At 41.6% G+C, this 21,177-nt stretch overlaps 1 protein-coding gene across 6 annotated transcripts in view; it reads left to right on the top strand.

Annotated features, from left to right (window-relative positions):
* INPP4A (inositol polyphosphate-4-phosphatase type I A) overlaps window positions 1–21,177 on the top strand; it is a 152,891-nt gene that overhangs the window by 69,935 nt on the left and 61,779 nt on the right. For all 6 annotated transcript variants that reach the window (XM_077296509.1, XM_077296510.1, XM_077296506.1 and 3 more), the window contains exons 2-6: window positions 4,672–4,737; window positions 10,214–10,396; window positions 13,172–13,216; window positions 15,318–15,436; window positions 20,525–20,641. In XM_077296509.1, the coding sequence (XP_077152624.1) occupies window positions 10,306–10,396; window positions 13,172–13,216; window positions 15,318–15,436; window positions 20,525–20,641 (372 nt within the window). In that variant the 5' untranslated portion in view covers window positions 4,672–4,737; window positions 10,214–10,305. The remainder of the gene's footprint in view (window positions 1–4,671; window positions 4,738–10,213; window positions 10,397–13,171; window positions 13,217–15,317; window positions 15,437–20,524; window positions 20,642–21,177) is intronic.

Here is a 21,177-nt window from a genome sequence, read left to right as displayed (position 1 = left end):
GTCTCCACATTTTGAGACCTATAATTTTTCCACATTTTGGTCCACAGAGTCATGTGAGGTCTTGTTTTTTGCGGGACGAGTTGACGTTTTTATTGGTAACATTTTCGGACACGTGACCATTTTTTATCACTTTTTATTCCGATTTTTGTGAGGCAGAATAACCAAAAACCAGCTATTCATGAATTTCTTTTGGGAGAGGCGTTTATACCGTTCTGCGCTTGGTAAAATTGATAAAGCAGTTTTATTCGTCGGGTCAGTACGATTACAGCGATACCTCATTTATATCATTTTTTATGTTTTGACGCTTTTATACGATAAAAACTATTTTATAGAAAAAATAATTATTTTGGCATCGCTTTATTCTGAGGACTATAACTTTTTTATTTTTTTGCTGATGATGCTGTATGGCGGCTCGTTTTTTGCGGGACAAGATGACGTTTTCAGCGGTAACATGGTTATTTATATCCGTCTTTTTGATCGCGTGTTATTCCACTTTTTGTTCGGCGGTATGGTAATAAAGCGTTGTTTTTTGCCTCGTTTTTTTTTTTTTTTTCTTACGGTGTTTACTGAAGGGGTTAACTAGTGGGCCAGTTTTATAGGTTGGGTCGTTACGGACGCGGCGATACTAAATATGTGTACTTTTATTGTTTTTGTTTGTTTTTTTTAGATAAAGAAATGTATTTATGGGAATAATATATATTTTTTTATTATTATTTAATTAGGAATTTTTTTTTTTTTTTTTTACACATGTGGAATTTTTTTTTTTTTACTTTTTTACTTTGTCCCAGGGGGGGACATCATAGATCGCAGATCTGATAGTGTGCACAGCACTCTATGAGATCTGTGATCATACTTTCATCGGAGCAGGCTGCAGCTTTCATCTGCAGCCTGCTCCGACCCGGAAGTGCTCCCTGCAGGACCCGGATACAGCCCCTCGGCCATTTTGGATCCGAGGCCTGCAGGGAGAAGACGTTCGGTACGAGGTGAGTACATCACCTTGTACCGATCGTCTCAGGGAAGCCCGCAGGGAGCCCCCTCCCTGCGCGATGCTTCCCTATACCGCCGGTACACCGCGATCATGTTTGATCGCGGTGTGCCGGGGGTTAATGTGCCGGGGGCGGTCCGTGACCGCTCCTGGCACATAGTGCCGGATGTCAGCTGCGATATGCAGCCGACACCCGGCCGCGATCGGCCGCGCTCCCCCCGTGAGCGCGGCCGATCGCGTATGACGTACTATACCGTCACCGGGAATTAAGGCCCACCCCACCTCGACGGTATAGTACGTCATATGGGATTAAGGGGTTAATCTGTGTAAGGATTTATGCAGCCAAGCTGGAATCTCTGGAGAGGCAGATATACCCTCCATGTCTTTAGTTAGATGTGGAGTTTTTGTATTTTCTGTGGTGGATATTTCCTAGTATTTTAATACTGACCGCATAGTTCTCTGTCCTATCTTTCCTATTTAGCTAGATTGGCCTCCTTTGCTAAAACCTGTTTTCAGCCTGTGTATGGTTTTTCCTCTCCTCTCACAGTCAATATTTGTGGGGGGCTGTCTATCCTTTGGGGATTTTCTCTGAGGCGAGAAAGTTTTCCCTTTTTTATCTATAGGGTTAATTAGTCCTCCGGCTGTGTCGAGGTGTCTAGGATCAGTAGATACATCCCACGGCTACTTCTAGTTGCGGTGTTAAGTTCAGGGTCCGCGGTCAGTACAGATACCACCTTCTCCAGAGCACGTCTAATGCTGCTCCTAGGCCACCAGATCCTAACAGGTTTGGGTAGGATTTATTCAGATGTCATCCACTTTGCTGCTACTAGCATATTTTTTGCCTATAATCCTGGTAGACGATTCACGGCGATTCATCTACACATCCATTGGAAATGTGACATCTTTCTGTGACCGCTATCATTGTCAGCCATATTAATTCTCATGGGGCTCTCTCATCTGTCAGCCAGGTCTTACTTCTCTCCTCCATCTCTCAGGTTTCTCAAGTAGTCGCAGCAAGTAAGGTTGATTACACTCAGAGTATTGGCTATGCTACCAAACATGAAAAATCCATTCTATCTACACAAATATCAAAAAAGGAAGTAACAGGAATGTGAACCCGGCACATATGCAAATAAGGGATTTAAAGTGCTTTCTGGGTTTAGGTGGCTGATCTACATGTAAAAATAAGAGAAACACTTAGATATATTTTAAAGGAGCTGACCCTCTTACACTTTTCGGACGGATGTTAATGACATGCAGCTCAGAGTTTGAGCTGAGTGGGATCCAATTCTCTTGCATAAGAAAATCATAGCACAGGTGCTGAGAAGATGGAGAACCTAATTTCTCCATTGTCTATGTCAGTGTATATCGGACTGCACTCAGATGATATCTGAGTGCAGTCCGATGTTTCACAAGCACCCATAGACTTGTATTGGTGCGTGTGATCCAAATATCGGCACTACACGCAGCATGCTACGATTGTTTTCTAAATCGGCATGAGAAAATAATCGCAGATCTGACCTGCCCCATAGTATAACAGGGCGCTGAGTGCTATCCGATAAAACATCACATATCACTCTGCCGTGTTATACGCCAATGTGAGCATACCATTAATGTGATAAAAGCATTCACATGATCAAAGCATCAGGCATGTTAAACTCCATCTTTCCCTGACTTCTGCTAGATAGCTCCCAAAAGAAACCTACAATCCCACAGTAACTACACCCAAGGACAGGGAATAATTGAAAGCAAACACTAAGATAAAAGACTTTTCCTTTTATGGGCTAAAAATTGTTTTTATTAAACAAATTTAAAATACAAAATTAATCATACATATAGTCCTGAGCAACATCAAGAGGGGAAACACAGAACCATGAACAGGAAAGAAGGTGGGAACACCTGGATATAAGGGCAATAAATTGATCTTTTATATATCTCATTCAAACGATCCCTGGGAGTACATGATGCATATAAACACATAACATCCAAAGAACTGTAAAGTGCAAGTGCTTGTAAACACTATGGACTACCAAATTACCGTAAGTTCCATAGGAAATATACCCTTATATCCAATAAGGGACTTAAGTCTTAAGGCAGTATATCATCATATCATTCAAACCAAAGTGGCAGTGCTAATAATAAACCCAGGTGATAACAATATAAAGAGATCAAATTAAACCTTACATATTTACCACAAAGTGTAGCTATCCAGGTGCCCACCACACCCGACGCGCGTTTCGTTCAGAAAGCTTCGTCCAGGATGAAGCCTTATTTTTTAGCCCATAAAAGGAAAAGTCTGTTAGGCTAGAGTCACACCGCAGTATTTTCTCGCATCCGAGAAAATTGGTCCGATTTATGCTAATCACACTCTGATCAAACTCTGACTAGAGTGATTATAGTGGGATACATTTTTCTCAGATGAGAAATTGGGAAAAACAATTTATCTATTCTGTCAGTTAGTGTAAGTCGCACCGCACTCTGATGTCATCCGAGTGCAGTCCGATGTTTTTCGCAGACTCATTGACTTGTATGGTTGGGTGCAATCCGAACATTGAATGCAAATCGTGCATGCTGCAATTTTTATTTTTATTTTTATTTTTTCCCCCTCTGGCAGTCATCTCTTCAGTTTAATGGTCCCCATACACATGAGATAGCTGTCGGCTGAACTCCCAACTACCCCACAGACAGGAATTCTTGGCCAAGCACTTCTGTGTCCTCTATTAGAAAGTCACTGCCAGACTTTTCTGATGACAACTTACCTCCTGGAAGAACAGCCCAAAGGCCAGATCCTTTTCCTTCGTACATATTAGACTGTCGGTTTATCCAATCAATATCAGGGTGTTTTGCCAACTTAAAGGGGTTTTCCTATCTCCAAGATCCTATCCCAATATGTAGAAGGTGTAATATTAGGAAACATCTCCTATTAAAATTGTAGTATGGTTCCTCTGATTCGCTATGTTGCTTACCCCTTGTGCAGGGCGTTGCGGTAGCTTAGGAATCCATAGTTATGACCAGTCATATAGTGACAGTTGTTAGTGGTTGTAACCATGGATACCTAAGAACCACCTTCAGAAGAACTATGCTACATTTTCTAGTTGGAGGTATTTGCAACTATTATTTTTGGATGGTCGACATCCGCACCACATGTAGGGATTGCCTAACAAACACCTCATCTGGGCACATTTGTTCATCACTAGTTGCCGCAACTTCATAAGTCTTCATATGTGCCACCACATTTCTGTTATAGGTTTATTCCTGGATATATTTTCTCAGTGATGGCTGCCTGTCATCTGGCGGTCATAAACTCTTCTACAAAAACTTGGTAGAACAGGTTTACTATATAAGCAACGTGTCTTCTCCCTCGCCTTCCCAAGGCTGCCATTTATACCTTGCTGCTTCCTGATAAGCACTCATGTTATTTCAAGCATAATTACCAATGTGTGGAGGGACTCTGTACCCATAGCTCAAGGACTAAATATAGCCAGGAAATAAAAATGGAATAGACTACTGTTAACTTAAAATGTCTGTAAATCGAAAAAATAATATATATCTCACATCATTGTCCTAAAAAACAACTAATGACCATGAACCCAGCATAGATCCACATGACAGGACTGGCATGGCAGCATCGTATGATTGCGGTCACTTAGAATTTACATTAATCGATTTATGGTTTTGTTTTGCAGGGGGTAACGCATGATTGGAAAACGGAGGGAAACATTGCGATCATGTAGAATTTATACGACATGAAAGTAAGTACTCCCAGCTGGCGTCTGATTCTGCAGTAGCCATTCTGTGGTAAAAAAGATCAGTGAATTGTTTTCTGCAGGTCCATATGAGTACAGCAATATGAAGTACATGTTTTTTTTGTTTTTTACAAGTTTATTATCTTACAAAAAAAAAAAGCTTAAAAAAACAATACAAAATGCTGTGTTGGCTTATTCTAACACCTATAAATGTTTTTTTTTTCTCCAATCGACGAATCTATGTTGGGGAATGTGCAAATGACGCCCAGGCATCTGGTGTGTTTTTTTTGTTTGCCTTCCCATTGATTTCTATTGTACAGTATGGCGTGTCTTACAAGTGTAAAACTTCTGAAGAATGGTCAGCTCTCTTCTTTTAACCACTTGACATTTTTGGAACTCTTAAAGTGAACCTGTTAGCAGGATTTTGTTAAGTAAACTACAGGCATTGTCAGGTTGGTGCTGTTAAACTGATTAAAATGATACCTGGGGTGAAGAAATATGTCTTGTGGTTATTGTGTAATCAGTGTTAGAAATTTTCAGTTAATGAGATGCCCGCGCTTCGGGGCAGGACTGTAGGCAAAGGCTTATCTTGGTGCTCTAGGCCAGAGAAACCAAGGAAAGTCCTGCCCACAATCCACCCCGAAGCACAAACATGTTCCTCATCATAGAGACAGAGACAGAGAGACAACCTGTTTGTGCTTCGGGGTGGCCTGTGGGCTGGTCTTTCCTTGGTTTCTGTGGATTTCTGTAACTCATTTGTATGCATTGGAGACATACCCATCAAGTTAGCTTTAGTTCAAGGGGTTTTAGAGAAACCACATGCATCATTTAGTAAATGCAGACATTTTGCACATAGCCCATCCATTTTCACAGGCTCAAATATAGAGATATAGCAGCAGCCAAGTTGATGGCTGTTATACCTGGAATTGGAAAGGAGCATTTCCTCTCTTGAGATTCTTTGCCTGCAAACGTCTGCTGGTTTGTGACTGTGGCTTTGTTGCCAGTCTGTGTATTTCCTGCTGGCTTGTGGGTCTTTCTGTCTTCAGTTTTCTTTTCGGTGAGAAAAAAGCATCCCCACAAAATGTGAGGTCAGATGAACAGCGCTGCCATACAAGAATATTCCGTCACTCTACCTTGTAAGAATCTGTTGACTAATACCCCGAAACAACATGGAAAGCATCTGTACTGTGAAGCACCGTGCTAACAATTTTCCAGCATTGGTCTGGCTTTGAGAGGAATGAATTCCTATTGTAGGGTTTCACTCTCTCAGGTAGGCAATATGTAGAATTCACACAGGCAATGCAGTTTTGGCCCAACAGGTGCAGTTTTATAGCTTTCATAAAACTGCAAGGAATTAAAAAACTAAAACAGCCTCTTCTGGGCACAAAGGTATTACAGCAAAAACAGAACACATATGACAGTGCGAGCTCACCTGAACATATTACTGTCCTTTCTCTCAGAGCAAATTTTATGCACCAAAGAGGTATGATCCTACCATGTCTCAGTATCCCCTTCAGTATTCAACTCCATGCACAGTTCACACTGAACAGGCTGCAGATTCCATACGTTACTCTGAAGCTCCAACATGCAGACTGCTCGGCTTTCCTAGCTGAGCCGTGCAGTCTCCATTTAGAGAGAGACCCTGGCACGTCTTTCTCAGCTATGCTCACATTTGGCTGGTCACTCACCAGCAGCACACTTGACTTTGCTCAACATCCAGCAGATTGACACACCTCCAGTGAATAGAAGCCCTGGTTCTTACTCAAAGCTAGCGAAGTTCATGTAAGCAAGACCTGCAGTGCTAGGATTTAACCCTAGCCTACCTGGCTTTGGTACATTCTGAACACTTAAGAATTCATCCCAAGACTCTTATTCAGTCACATCATGAGTAGACACCGGTGATCCATTACTATAACATGACACGTCCTACACGACTTGGCACAGACCGTCACTTCTCATCACTGTAGTGTTAGTTAATCTTGGTTTTACCTATCCATAGAATCTCATTACAGAACCAGAGGCCTTTTAAAGGGAATCTGTCAGCAAGATTATGAACAGTAACCTACAGACAGTGTCAGGTCGGTGCCATTATACTGATTAAAATGATACCTTGGTTGATGAAATCCGTTGTTTAATCTTTATTTTCAGTTCTTAGTTAATGATATGCCTGTACCCTGGGACGGCCTGTGGGGGAGAGGGGGTCTTCATGTGATGCCCTGATTTGGTATTCGTAATGCAGACTGCTGACAGGTCACTGATCCCTCAGTGACCTGTCCCCTAGTTTGCATAATTTGAACTTTCAAAGCAATGACTTTCCATAAGTCCTATGTAACATTACAGAATGCAAATCAATGTCTTGAAAAATAAAAACACATCAAATATTACAGTTTCTGGACTTAGAAGACTTCACTTTTTCAGCAGCACTCATTCAGCCCCCCATGAGGACACTGCCACCACCATTTTTTACAGTAGGCACCATGCATTTTTCTTTGTTCTCCTTAACCTTTGCGACACTATACAGTTTTGAAGGCATCGGTTCCAAAAACATTTATCATGGTCTCATTACTCCAGAGTATAGCGTCCAGTAGTCTTCATATTTTTTCACCAAGGGCCTGGCAAATTGTGGGCAGATTTTTTTGTTCATGAGCTTTAGGAGTGACTTCCTTCATGGATGACGGCCATGCGTGCCACTTCTTGCTGTGTGTATTATGTCGCGAGAAACACTCACACCTGTTTGGCTTTCTACCTCTGTAGCTAATTGCAGTTAACTTGCATGTCTACTTTCTTCAATCTTTCTCATCAGAAGACCCTCCCGTTTAGATGTTAACTTCCATGGTCGGTCTGGATGTCTCTCTGAGATGGCTTCAGTTCGTGCTTTGTTAAATTTTTGAATTTGCTACATAATTCTGACTAAGTAAAGTTTTTCTGATCATCTTGTAGTTTTTACCTTTCTTGTGTAAAGAAAAGATTTTCTTTCTCAGGTGACATTTCTCTTCCGTGTGGTGCCATTACTGACAGCATGAAATGGGAAGGGGTTTTCTTTAAGTAACACCATTTTATTGTCAATTATTAAATTACCTGTGGTTGGATTTTTTTTTTTTGTTAATTAGAATTTTGTAGTCTAAACTTTAGCTGTGGTCCTAAGACTTTCGTTGGGGTGTACTTGTTTTTGCGACCTGGTCTTCAATGAATTTGTTAGGAAAACTATTTTTGGGGATGTGCAAAACAGCAAATCTTGTTTCAATTAGATTAGAATGGTATCCCATAGAAAATGTTGATTCTGAATGGAAATTTTTTGACAAATCTGTTGGGGTGTACTCATTTATGCTGAACATTATATATTCGTATGTAACTATAGAACTTATTGGTTTTGAAACATGAGTGATTTCAGACTGGCCAGTAGACGTCCGCATAACATTCATTACTCTAGATCAAACAAAATAAAACCATCTCACTTTCTGGCCTGAGGTGAAACTGAATGTTACGTCATCATTATTACCAGAAGGCTTATGATTTTTATCATCCTCATTATTGTTAATTATTGTCAACAATGTATTTTATGACATAATGATGTCGATCTTGTCTGCATTGACTTCACTAATATGACCTGCTCAGACCATGGCCTGTTTCTTTAACAAGGATTTTAAGGGGAAAACAATAATCTACCAGTGCTAACCTATTTTATTACATTTATTGTACTCATTATTGGGGATGAAGTGTAGAGAGGTCATGAAAATTCTCTACCTTTTCAAAGCTGTTTTTATACGAACTATACCAAGGCAATGTTATATCGTTATAAGGTATTACATATTGCCCACGAATACTTGATTTTCATTCGATTAAAGTCTCTCCAACTGTTTAACTGCACTGGTTTTCCATTACAGGTAGTCCTCGACTTACGACGTTGATCCGTTCTTACACGGCGTCGTAAACCGAATTTCGATGTAAGTCGGACCATACATTCATACAGTACTGTACCATAATAACAGTACAGTACTGCAAACACTTAGCCTATCCAAACACCTATCCTAACACAGTACCCTACATAATTAGGGTGTTATTGCGTGCAGGAGACTCGTTTTCCTCGTGTAACCGGATACAGTGTACAGTACTGGACTCTATTCTTCCGCCGCTGCACGTAGTTGCATGTAGTTCGACTTACGACGCAAACCGTGTAAGTCGGAACGAGGCCTCGTATAAAGCGTTGTAACCACGAAACGATGTAACTCGAGACCGTTGTAACCCGAGGACTAACTGTATATAACTTAGTGACTTGTGCTTAGTATTTGTACTGACTTTCCCAAATTCTGCAGAGTCTTAGCGCTCCACTAAAAAGTTTACCGAGTGTCCTTGAGTTTTGGAAGTAGGTGATTGCTGTTTTACTATCTAGGTCATTATCTCTGTCACATATGAAAAAATGGTATAGGATTAACCTTTCTAACCCCAATATTGTTTTTAGTACAGCGTATTTCCTTGTGTGTTTATGGCCACCTTTTCCTGTATCTACAGTATAGCAGACTATCTCCTAAAAGTTAGGGTACCGTCACACAGTGGCATTTTCATCGCTACGACGGCACGATTCGTGACGTTCTAGCGATATAGTTACGATCTCGCAGTGTCTGACACCCAGCAGCGATCAGGGACCCTGCTGAGAATCGTACGTCGTAGCAGATCGTTTGAAACTTTCTTTCGTCGCTGGATCTCCCGCTGTCATCCCTGGATCGTTGTGTGTGACAGCGATCCAGCGATGCGTTCGCTGGTAACCAGGGTAAACATCGGGTTACTAAGCGCAGGGCCGCGCTTAGTAACCCGATGCTTACCGTGGTTACCAGCGTAAAAGTAAAAAAAAAAAAAAAACGTACATACTCACCATCTGATGTCCTACAGGTCCCTTGCCGTCTGCTTCCCGCTCTGACTGACTGCCGGCCGGAAAGTGAGAGCAGATCACAGCGGTGACGTCACCGCTGTGCTCTGCTCTCACTGTACGGCGGCACTCAGAGCGGGAAGCAGACGGCAAGGGACCTGACGGACATCAGATGGTGAGTATGTACGGTTTTTTTTTACATTTACGCTGGTAACCACGGTAAACATCGGGTTACTAAGCGCGGCCCTGCGCTTAGTAACCCGATGTTTACCCTGGTTACCAGCGAACCTCGGCATCGTTGGTCGCTGGAGAGCGGTCTGTGTGACAGCTCCCCAGCGACCACACAACGACTTACCAACGATCACGGCCAGGTCGTATCGCAGGTCGTGATCGTTGGTAAATCGTATAGTGAGACGGTACCCTTAATCCCTAACAATGTTTAAAGAAGATCCGACAATATGGAATGTACAGCTCCTTTACAGGGGTCTAACAGTTGATCAACAAACTTGACATGATTCTTGCATACTACATAGATAAGGTTTACTAAATTCAATATTTATATATATATATATATATTTTTTTTTTTTTTCTTCTAATGTTTGATAAACTTTTTTTCAGTTGTGGCTCTCCTTCACTGGCAATTAAAAATTCAAGGATAAAAACATTGTTGAAGGCCTAGAAGATAGTGATCGTGCCCTACTCATGCCGAAATGATGGCAAGACAACGTAGTCCTCGCCATGCGGCCAGGCCTCATTCTACCATCGATGTTACTTCTGAAATGTTAGGATTGTCACTGGCAGGTAAGTACTTCTGGTAAAAAGAATTTGGATCATAATGAAATTGCCTTTAGTGATAGTCAACCTGTATTCTGGAGATTCGATCAATATATATTTCTTCAATGCCATAATAGTTTCTCATAGGATAGAACAGAGGCGCACAACATTTTTTAGTCTAAGGGTCACATCGTTATACTGAACCAAGCTCACGGGCTGCAAAAAATGAAAAAGGGGTGCTTAAATGAACAGCTCACCAGAACTACTGTCACTACACACATACATCAACAAAGCCAAGTTTTGAGTTTTTGAGAAAGATTTGGAGAGTGTCTGCGCCGTTTCTGTTCCAAAAACTCATTGTAAACTTACCCAAACTTATCCTGAGTTTTTCAAGCAGAAATTCTCCAAATTCTCCATCATCTCAAAATACCAAGTTTGGAGGAATTTTAACATAGCCATGTAAAACATCATAAGACCAGTTATAGATTGCTATGTGTCCAATATTAGATGCACTGTCAGTATGTGACTCCTTCACCAGAACCACTGTTAGTACATGAATCATTCACCAGAACCCTCATTGGTACATGAATCCATAACCAAAAGCACCGTCAGTACATGAATGTAACTCCAGAACCACAGTCAGTACATGAATATAGCACCAAGCTTAGTACAGCGATCAATTGAAATGTCAGGTCAGCCCTTTATACACTTGTATTGCATAAACCTGCAACTCTCAGTATGTTCTTTACACTTGTAAGGAGATATTGGGAGTTGTCAGGCTTTCTTCAATACTGTTCCTCCACTCTCCCACCTCTACCTAGTGTCCCTCACATTCCCATCTCTCCATACTGTCCCCTCACGCTACCACCTCTCAAAACTGTCCCTCCACGCTTCATTGGATCACTGTAGTCCCCTTTTTTCCCATTTTGGCAGTCGCACCAGTCAGACCCTTAAAGATTACAAATCGATAGTTTGGGCAGTGGAGAAAGCCATTAAAAGGATTTTTCAGTTTCAACCTTTTTTTGCTCCATACTCTTGCAGAAATCTAAAATAACAATCTGAGCTGGTACTAGTCTTTCCTTGCTGATGTAGATGGCATGAGGCTGAGCTTAATGATTAGCTGCAGTGGTGCTGCGTGCTGTAGCTGTGAAGTCACCGCTGCAGCCTGTAAACAAACATTGGGGCAGTGGCTCTGCCAGGATTCTCGTTGGAATACAGTTTTTTGGGGGTGATTGCTACAAACCCCAACGTAGTGCTCGGTGGAGAGCAGTGTATTGATGTGAACCTAGCCTTAGTGGAATACTAGATGCGCACTGATGTCCACGTGGGGTATGCAAACTTTTCTCTTTGTATAGTTGTTGAAGTATTTTTCTGGCAATGTTGATGACTGGAATGCAGTAGTACAACTTATATTCTCATTTTTTCCTTTTTTCATATTGCTTTAAAGAGAAAATATTTTCTTTTCCATTTTCTTTTAACCAGTGGGGATCCTGGCATTGTATGGGGGGCCTGCAATGCTGCCTTGGTCTAGATGGGGGCTGCACATATTGTTTAGCCTGTACCATGACTGGAGATAGGCATCTAGACACATACAGGGCTTGTTAACGCCACTACATTTGTGGATTTGTTTATAGCTTTTAGCCCATAAAAGATGGCATCCTAATAAAAGAATATAAAATCAGTCATCTGCCAAGATGTGAAATAAGATGTTTCATCTTTGTCCAGGTCCTGGTTAAGTATGAGCAGACCCAGTTAGACTATGGTCACTTAAAACGTTTTCACAATGCAGTAAAGACGCTGTTTTCAAAACACCTGTTTTTCAGTGTGTTTGCAGCTTTTCTATGCTTTTTTTTTTTTTTTCAGCATTTTTGGGTATGGATTACATATCTGATTTGTCTACAATTCGTGTTTAATTAAATTAGTTTTATTCACCAAAAACATTTAACAGATGCAGCAAAAACGCTGCAAAAAACGCCGTTGTGTTTTTTTGCAGCATGTTTTCATTTTTTCATTGCAGTGTATGGTTGAAAAATGCTGCAAAAAGCTGAAAGAATTGACACACTACAGATTTAAAAAAAATGTTGCCGTTCTCAATTTCAGTCAGGAAAAAAAACAAGCGTGTGCATGACACCAGCCATAACAGTGATGGCTCTAATGACCCCATAAGTGAGCCTTCGCCTGCTTTCTACCGTTGCTGTAGGAAGGAGTGCAATGTTTCTTTTATCTATGATATTACTGTAATGCATATCATCGCCGCAGTAGCTTTGCCGATGTAAACAGCATAAGCCTGTGAGGTCAGTGACTGTCTGCAGAGGTAATGTGCACTGTACTCATGATGTTACCGCTACCACCAATATGCAGCAGCAGAAATGGGTAATGTGAGTACTAGCTGTGTTATTATATGTATTGAGTGTGTGGGGGTATGTTTACTGAAAGTGGAAAACCCCTTCCAAGGCTATTAATGTTTCCTGCTCCTCTGTCTGAGCTATGTACTTTGAGCTCGATGAGTAGATGAATTCTTGGAGCCATGTGCAATGGTGTTAGCAATCATTGCCAACCTCTCGGCAGAATTCCTGAAATATAAAGCTTGCATACAGCCCGGATGGTAATATGAGCGACAGGCGGGGCTGGCATTCTTTAACTGAAAGTGCTAGGTAAGGAAGAGAAAATCAGCAGTGATGATGCAGCAACACATAGAGCTTGTGCTCCTCAAGGCAGGCTTTATGTAGTGTAGGATCCTTTGTATACTATTACTATGGTAATGTATCTGATCACTATTTAATTACATTTACTTTTTATTAGGGAATTTCCAGGATCCAGATGAACCAATTTTGGAATTTAGTTTGGGTAAGTTTTAAGAAACCGCACTTTACTTTTAAAATGCTGTAGATGTTGTAACTTTAGAGTACTTTGTAGATGACAAATGCAATTGCCGCACGCACAGAATGAAACAATCTTTATTGTGGCATATACAGGACAGCTAGTTAAAGCAACCCATAGCCTACAGCTGATTCCCGTCATCCATGACTCTTCCACCGGTCTTCATGTGAAGCCCCAAGGAAGTGTCTTTATGATGTCCGTAAGCCATGTGTTTGCTGCTACTTCCCATCCTGTATTTGCCACAGTAAAGAAGATTTGCTTCATTTGCTCAGTGTAGCAATTGGACTTTTCTTCTATGAAGTATCTAAAGCCTGCTGTCTTTTTGCTGAGCATTTCCAAAGATTGCTGTTTGACATTTTCTAGATTCCTGTATATTGCTGCACCAGTGGTTTGAAGTGTTTGCGGTACCGACATTCACTATATGTTATGGGACTAATTTACTTTACAGTTATCTGCTCAAAAATTACGCAACGCCTTATTTACACATCGGAACGAAAAATTTAAGTTGAAAATCTTTACCAATAAAAATGGAAATAATTATTTGAGACAAAATGATGTATGAACAGTCATTTGAAACCAAAATCGTCAACCAAATGATGACTGGATTCCAAAACGCACCGAAAACCATAGTGACCCAATCTGCATAACTTTCAATATGACAACTCATAATGTGACTCAGTAGTGTGTTGTCCTTACATACCTGTATATGCTCCCATCAACATCTAGGCTTGCTCCTGATGAGGCGGCAGATGGTGTCCAGAGAGATCTCATCCCAGACTTGGATCAAATCAGTCAGCTGTGGGCAGTCTGTGGTGCTAGTTGTTTGTGTCAGATGAATGGAACAGAAGTTCTCAATTGGATTCATGCTTCTGAAACATAAGGGCCTTTTATCACCCATGAACTGCTTATACTCTTTGGTCACATGAGTCTGGGCAATCTCTTGTACGAGGAGGAACAAAAGGCCACTGCTCCAATGTAAGGTGTAACAATAGTTCTGGGGATTCATCCTGGTAGTTTACAGCTGTCAGGTCACCGTTGGCTCACGTGAAGATTTGTACTATCCTCCAAGGATATGCCTACCCATTCAATCACTGACCCACCATCATACCGGTCATGTTGGATGAAGTTGTGGGCAAAAAGAACGTTCAACATCGTTTCTCCAGATTCTCTTATATTTATCACATTTTCCTGAGAACCTCCTCTCCTTTGTGAAGAGACCGACGTGCCAGTAATGGACCTGTAAATTTTTATGTCTGACAAATGTGAATCAAACTGCACAGAGTTGAGATGTGAACACAAGTTCCACTGTAGGATGTCATGCTCCCATGCCACGTTAATGAAGTCTGCTTCTGGCAGTTTGGTCAGAAATATACACACTGGTAACCCTCTGATGTCATGTTGTAGTGCTCTAGCAGTTCTTCTCCTGTTCCTCCTCCCACAAAGGAGCAGATGGCTGTCCTGCTGGTGGGTTGATGCTCTTCCATGGCCCTGTCCAGCTCTTTTTGTCGAACGGCTTGTGTCCTAACATCTATCTGCTTCCTACTCTTAAGACTGTGCTGGGAGGCAAAAAAGCTTCTTGCGATGGAATGTATGGAAGTGCCATCCTCAAGGAGCTGGGCTGCAGGTACCATCTCATATTACTAGTTATGACGACTCCGAGTAATCAAGTAAAACACCAAAACTAGAGAAGTATCAGGAAAGATCAGGAGAGAGTAATTGTCTCTGGTGACCACCTGCAGAAACCTTCCCTTTGTGGGGTTGTCTTTCTGTCTCCTCTTTGAGACACTTTTTATCACTTCTATAAAACTTATCAGTTTTCACCATAGCAGGTAAAATTGATTTCAATCACTTATGCTTCTTAACTGGACAATTCGATAACCTTGAAGTTTAATTGTCTTGAGTCGTCATAAAGTCACATGATGCTGTATGTAAATGCCCCATTAAAGTAAGTGTGCTTCTATATTTAATAACTTTATATGTGCGTGAGCGTTATCATAAACTTTACTGTCCGTTGTACGTTTTTCTTGTCAATGATGGGACCTAAGCTGTTTTTTTTTCTTCGTTACAGCATGTAGTGAACTGACTACTCCATCACTTGAGCGGAAGCCAAATAGTTTTGTTGCTGTTAGTGTCACAACGCCTCCTCAGGCTTTCTGGACAAAGCATGCACAGACCGAGATCATCGAGGTGAGAATGTGTTGTCCGAAAGTAGCTGAGAAGGGTACTGCACTAAAACCACCAGCGGACTAAAGGTACCTTCACACTAAACGATATCGCTAGCGATCCGTGACGTTGCAGCGTCCTCGCTAGCGATATCGTTGTGTTTGACACGCAGCAGCGATCAGGATCCTGCTGTGATATCGCTGGTCGTTGAACAAAGTTCAGAACTTTATTTGGTCGTCAGACCGGCGTGTATCGTCGTGTTTGACACCAAAAGCAACGATACCAGCGATGTTTTACACTGGTAACCAGGGTAAATATCGGGTTACTAAGCGCAGGGCCGCGCTTAGTAACCCGATGTTTACCCTGGTTACCAGTGTAAAATGTAAAAAAACAAACAGTACATACTCACCTTCGCGTCCCCTGGCGTCCGCTTCCCACACTGACTGAGCGCCGTAAAGTGAAAGTGAAAGTACAGCACAGCGGTGACGTCACCGCTCTGCTGTTAGGGCCGGCGCTCAGTCAGTGCAGGAAGCGGACGCCGGGGGACGCGAATGTAAGTATGTACTGTTTGTTTTTTTTACATTTTACGCTGGTATCCAGGGTAAACATCGGGTTACTAAGCGCGGCCCTGCGCTTAGTAACCCGATGTTTACCCTGGTTACCCGGGGACCTCGGCATAGTTGGTCGCTGGAGAGCTGTCTGTGTGACAGCTCTCCAGCGATCAAACAGCGATGCTGCAGCGATCGGCATCGTTGTCGCTATCGCTGCAGCGTCGCTTAATGTGAAGGTATTTTAAGGCTGGCTATTGTGTGGTTACAATACACCAAGCTTAGATCTATGCCCACTTTTTTTGACTTTTGTTTGCCCTAACCGGTGATCTGGGTAGTGGTTATCTCCACTCCTTCTTAATTGCTTAATTGCCCAGAATCAAATAAAATACAAAAACATTCTCCTCTCCTCGCCACACTAGCGATTCCGATGTTGTAATTCCTGGTAGTCCCATGTCTACGAATTGGTTGCAGCCCTTGAGTGTTCCACCAGGGCGGACATCTGGATAGAATACTGAAGGGCTGCAGCCAATCAACGGATATGTGACTTCCAGGAATTGTAGTGATGGCATCGCACCAGTCTGGAAGGTGGGCATATGTCTATTTTCTTTTTAGTTTATATAGTGTAATTAAGAAGGGGTTGTCCAGTAATGGACAACACCTTTGTCTATGAAACATCCGCTTAGGTTTGAACCTCTCCTATGGCAGCCTTTGCTTATTGTGTATAAGAGTGACCATCCCTTCACTTTTTTATAAAGGGATGTTCACATCACTTAGTTATGACCATCTCTTTTGGAAAATACAGACACCAGACTACCCATTAATTTCACTGCAATGCAGCCTACTTTAGGGAATTACACTAGTAAATGACAACATTATTGAAAGGTTCATTATTAATTTCATTTGTTGTCCTCCTGCATTTGTTATTGCATGTTTGCAGATTGCATAGCTCTACTGTCCATTAAAGCGAATCTGTCAGCAGGTTTTTGCTATGTAACCTGAGCACAGCATGACGTAGGGGTTAAAACAGAGAATTCAACGATGTGTCACTTATCAAGCTATGTGCTGTTGTTTATTTACAGTGATGGTTGTATCACTAGTACATTATCATTGCCGTCTGATGTGCATGTGACTGTTAGGCTATGTGCACACGTAGCAGATTTTTCATGGTTTTTCGCTATAAAAACGCTATAAAACCGCGAAAAAAACGCTCACATTAAGCATCCTATTTAATAGAATGCAATCCGCATTTTTTGTGCACATGCTGCGTTGTTTTCCAGAGCGGAATCGCATTCCAGAAAAAAACGCAGCATGTTCATTAAATTTGCGGAATCGCGGGGATTCCGCACACCTAGGAATGCATTGGTCTGCTTACTTCCCGCATGGGGCTATGCCCACCATGCGGGAAGTAAGCAGATCATGTGCGGTTGGTACCCAGGGTGGAGGAGAGGAGACTTTCCGACTTTCCTCCACGGACTGGGCACCATATAATTGTTAAAAAAAAAAAAAAAAATTAAATTAAAAAATCTTGATATACTCACCCTCTGATGGCCCCGGAGCCTTTCCGCCTCTCAGCTCTGCGCGTGGCCGCTTCCGTTCCTATAGATGGTGTGTGTGAAGGACCTGCGATGACGTCGCGGTCACGTGACCGTGACGTCATCGAAGGTCCTGTACACGCACCATCTATAGGAACGGAAGCCGCTGAGGAGATCGGCTGTTTGCGGAAGGTGAGTATAACCATTTTTTTGTATTATTATTATTTTTAACATTCTATCTTTTACTATTGATGCTGCATAGGCAGCATCTATAGTAAAAAGTTGGTCACACTTGTCAAACACTATGTTTGGCAAGTGTGACCAACCTGTCAATCAGTTTTCCAAGCGATGCTACAGATCGCTTGGAAAACGCTAGCATTCTGCAAGCTAATTATGCTTGCAAAACGCTAGTTTTCTGCGGGAATGTGCATGCCAATTCCGCATGCGATATACCCGCGGCAGGAGCTGCAGAATTGCCGCGGAAATTTCCGCGGAAATTCTGCAACGTGTGCACTTAGCCTCAGTGTGACTCTGCTCCTGCCTGTGATAAGCTGCTCCTTATCAGTACACTATGTACACACAGAGCCTGGTGGGGGGAGGGGTTAGTTTTCTCCGCTCTGCTGCATGCTAAATCTATCAATTCTGATTGTGTGCTGCTGCACCAAGTAAACTAAGTGATGCATTGTTGGATTTAGGGTCTCTGCCCCTACATGGGCTTCTCTCAGATGAGGTAGCAAAAACCTGCTGGCATATTTCCTTTAAATGCCTGCTGTTGGAGAAGCTTGTGACCAGACCTTCCCTAATAATTGCAGGAGGAGAATTTGTAACATTTATAAATTAACAAGTGCCACAAAATCCCATTTCCAACACATTTGGCAAATAAAAATTAAGTGGCTAACCCTGTTAAAGCATTCCAGCTTAATATTATTATTAAATAATATTATAGTTACAGCAGAGTTTCAGTATATCGTATGTAATGTACACATCAGAGTCTCAGTGTACTAATGTGATACATACAGGAGAATCTCGGTGTATCCAATGTGATGTATTCTGCAGTGTCTCATTGTTTCTCATGATGTTTACACCAGTGTGTATCCCATGTGATGTATACAGCAGAGTCTTGTTCTATCCCATGTGTTTACAGCAGAATCTCATTGTATCCCATGTCATGTATACAGCAGTCTGTTTATCCAGTGTGATGTATACAGCAGTCTATGTATTCCATGTGATGCATACAGCAGTCTGTGAATACCAGTGATATATTCAGCATTGTTTGTATCCCTTGTGATGTATACATTAGTCTTAGTGTATTCTCTGAAGTATACAGCATTCTGTGTGTTCTATGTGATGTATATACAGCAGTAATGTATGTTCCATGTGATGTTTACAGCAGAGTCTCTGTATATGTCGTGATGTATACAGCAGAGTCTTATTGTATCCCATGTGATATATACAGCAGTGTTTGTATATCATGTGATGTAAACAGTAGACTCTGCGAATACCATGTGATGTATAAAGTAGAATTTTGGTATATGCTATGTGATCTATACACTAGTTTAAGTGTTTCCTATGTGATGTATACAGCAGTCTTTTTATATCATGTGATGTAAACAGTAGTCTCTGTGAATACCATGTGATGTATAAAGTAGAGTTTTGGTGTATGCTATGTGATCTATACACCAGTTTAAGTGTTTCCTATGTGATGTATACAGCAGTCTCAGTTGTTAGTTTGTCACTAGGTTTCTATGCATTTGGTTGTATCCATCTACTTCTGCACATATTATTTGCATTTGTCTTATGCCTTATGTCTACTTTTAGCAACACAGAGGCAGTTAGTTAATGTGCATACCATGCTTTTTCTTTCCTTTTTTCTGTTGGTCCTTTTGGCTCATTAATCCTTGAGACTGAGATACTTTGTTTCCCAACAACCCATCTCTATCTGGAAGCATACATCTATGCAGGGTGATATTAGGAACTATGTAGGACCACAAAGGACTTAATTTGACTGGACAAGGAATATATACCTTGTACAGTCATTATGAGGTCATCCTCTTTTTTCCTTTACTACATTTAAATGAAAAGTTATGTTTTATCAGTGACTGTAACTACCCAAGTAGGTTTTCTTTAGGCAGTTTGAAACGTCTTCTCTCATTTTTAGCTGCATTGAAGGACATACAGAGAGGCAAGGAAGGTGGAACTGAATGAAGTTGCTGCACACTTACGATGCAGAGCAGGCTGTAAATCAAATTGCTGGGGAGTGATTACAACTCTCACAATATAGTGATCCCCGATCCCTGCACTGCCTCTTATGATTGGAAGCGAGTGGCTTCAGGGAGGATAGAAGCTAATGTTCTCCCTGTGGCTGCTGCTCCTGTAAGAAAGGCAGCCATGATTTTAACGCTATTTCTTTAAATGGCCAGTTCCTTTTAAATGCATCTGTCGTAGATTGACGTGGTGTCTAAGTGGGTAAACATCAGTGATCTGAGCTAACTCTGATTGCTGCTGTTTTAGGTAGGTGACTGCTCAATACACCGGTAAGCCACATGTAACATACATAGTCTTCAAATGTTGGTGCAGGGACTAATGTAACCAGTGTGTATTGTGAAATTTGGTGACAGATCTGCTATAAAATCAGCACACCGCATGCGATCTTATATCTAGAGACTGGGGTGCTGCTTACATTCAGGTATTCATTCTCTGCCCTTTAAATGAATAACGTTGTCCTGACACAACTAGTGGTTATAGTAGAAGAGAGAAGCTATGTTATGTTACTAGCTGGCAAGTTATTCTAGAAGTTAGGCCATAATGTTTGTTCCTGGCACGGTGCCGCTCATTTGTAACATGAGCTTGAACGTCAAACACAAGAGTGGTATTGTGCCCTAGAAGGCCAGTCATTCCTTGGGTTTCTCTGTAAAATGTAACAGATATTGTTGCCATTATCCCAGTATGTTTGCAACAAACCAGGATCGTTACCTTGACTGCAGACGAAGGAAAATTAACCAGTTGTTTGAATTTCATTTATCTTACAGGGGACAAGTAATCCTATATTTCTTAGCAGCATTGCCTTCTTCCAAGACTCTCTTATAAATCAGATGACGCAGATTAAGCTGTCTGTGTACGATGTCAAAGACCGATCTCAGGGAACTGTAAGTGTCTTACATCATTTCTTTTTTTCTTTTTATAAAAAGGAAATTATAAAGGGGCTGAAATAAGTTGGGGAACGAGCCCACGATCAGGAATTAGCAGCATTTTGGATGCAGTTCACCTGCGCTGCTTTCTACGATACAAGTCCCATGCCCACTGTGCTTCTTTTTACCGCTGCATTGTAGTCTCGCCCATGGCGCGGGTTTACTAGCCGCAGCATGTCAATTTCCACAATAGAATGTGTTGTATGCGGAAAATCCACATTGTGCAGTGAACACATGCGAATTTAACTGCGTGATTGATCGCAACATTTTTGACGCAACGAAAATACACTGCGTCCAAAGCGCTGCTCTTTCCTGATCGTGGGCACGTACCCTACAACCTTTAAGTGAAGGTTCATCTGAATATAGTGTTTTGTATCCGGGACCAGCAGTGATAATATATTTGTATCAGACTTTCCCCTTGTTTTGGCAGTGGTAATTTTCTTAGAAAGTCAACAGAGCATAGACAAATCCAATTTCCATAACTTTCCTGCAGA

Source organism: Ranitomeya variabilis, chromosome 3, assembly GCF_051348905.1.
Source record: "Ranitomeya variabilis isolate aRanVar5 chromosome 3, aRanVar5.hap1, whole genome shotgun sequence".
Classification (NCBI taxonomy): domain Eukaryota; kingdom Metazoa; phylum Chordata; class Amphibia; order Anura; family Dendrobatidae; genus Ranitomeya; species Ranitomeya variabilis.
This window is presented reverse-complemented; position numbering and strand designations above follow the sequence as displayed.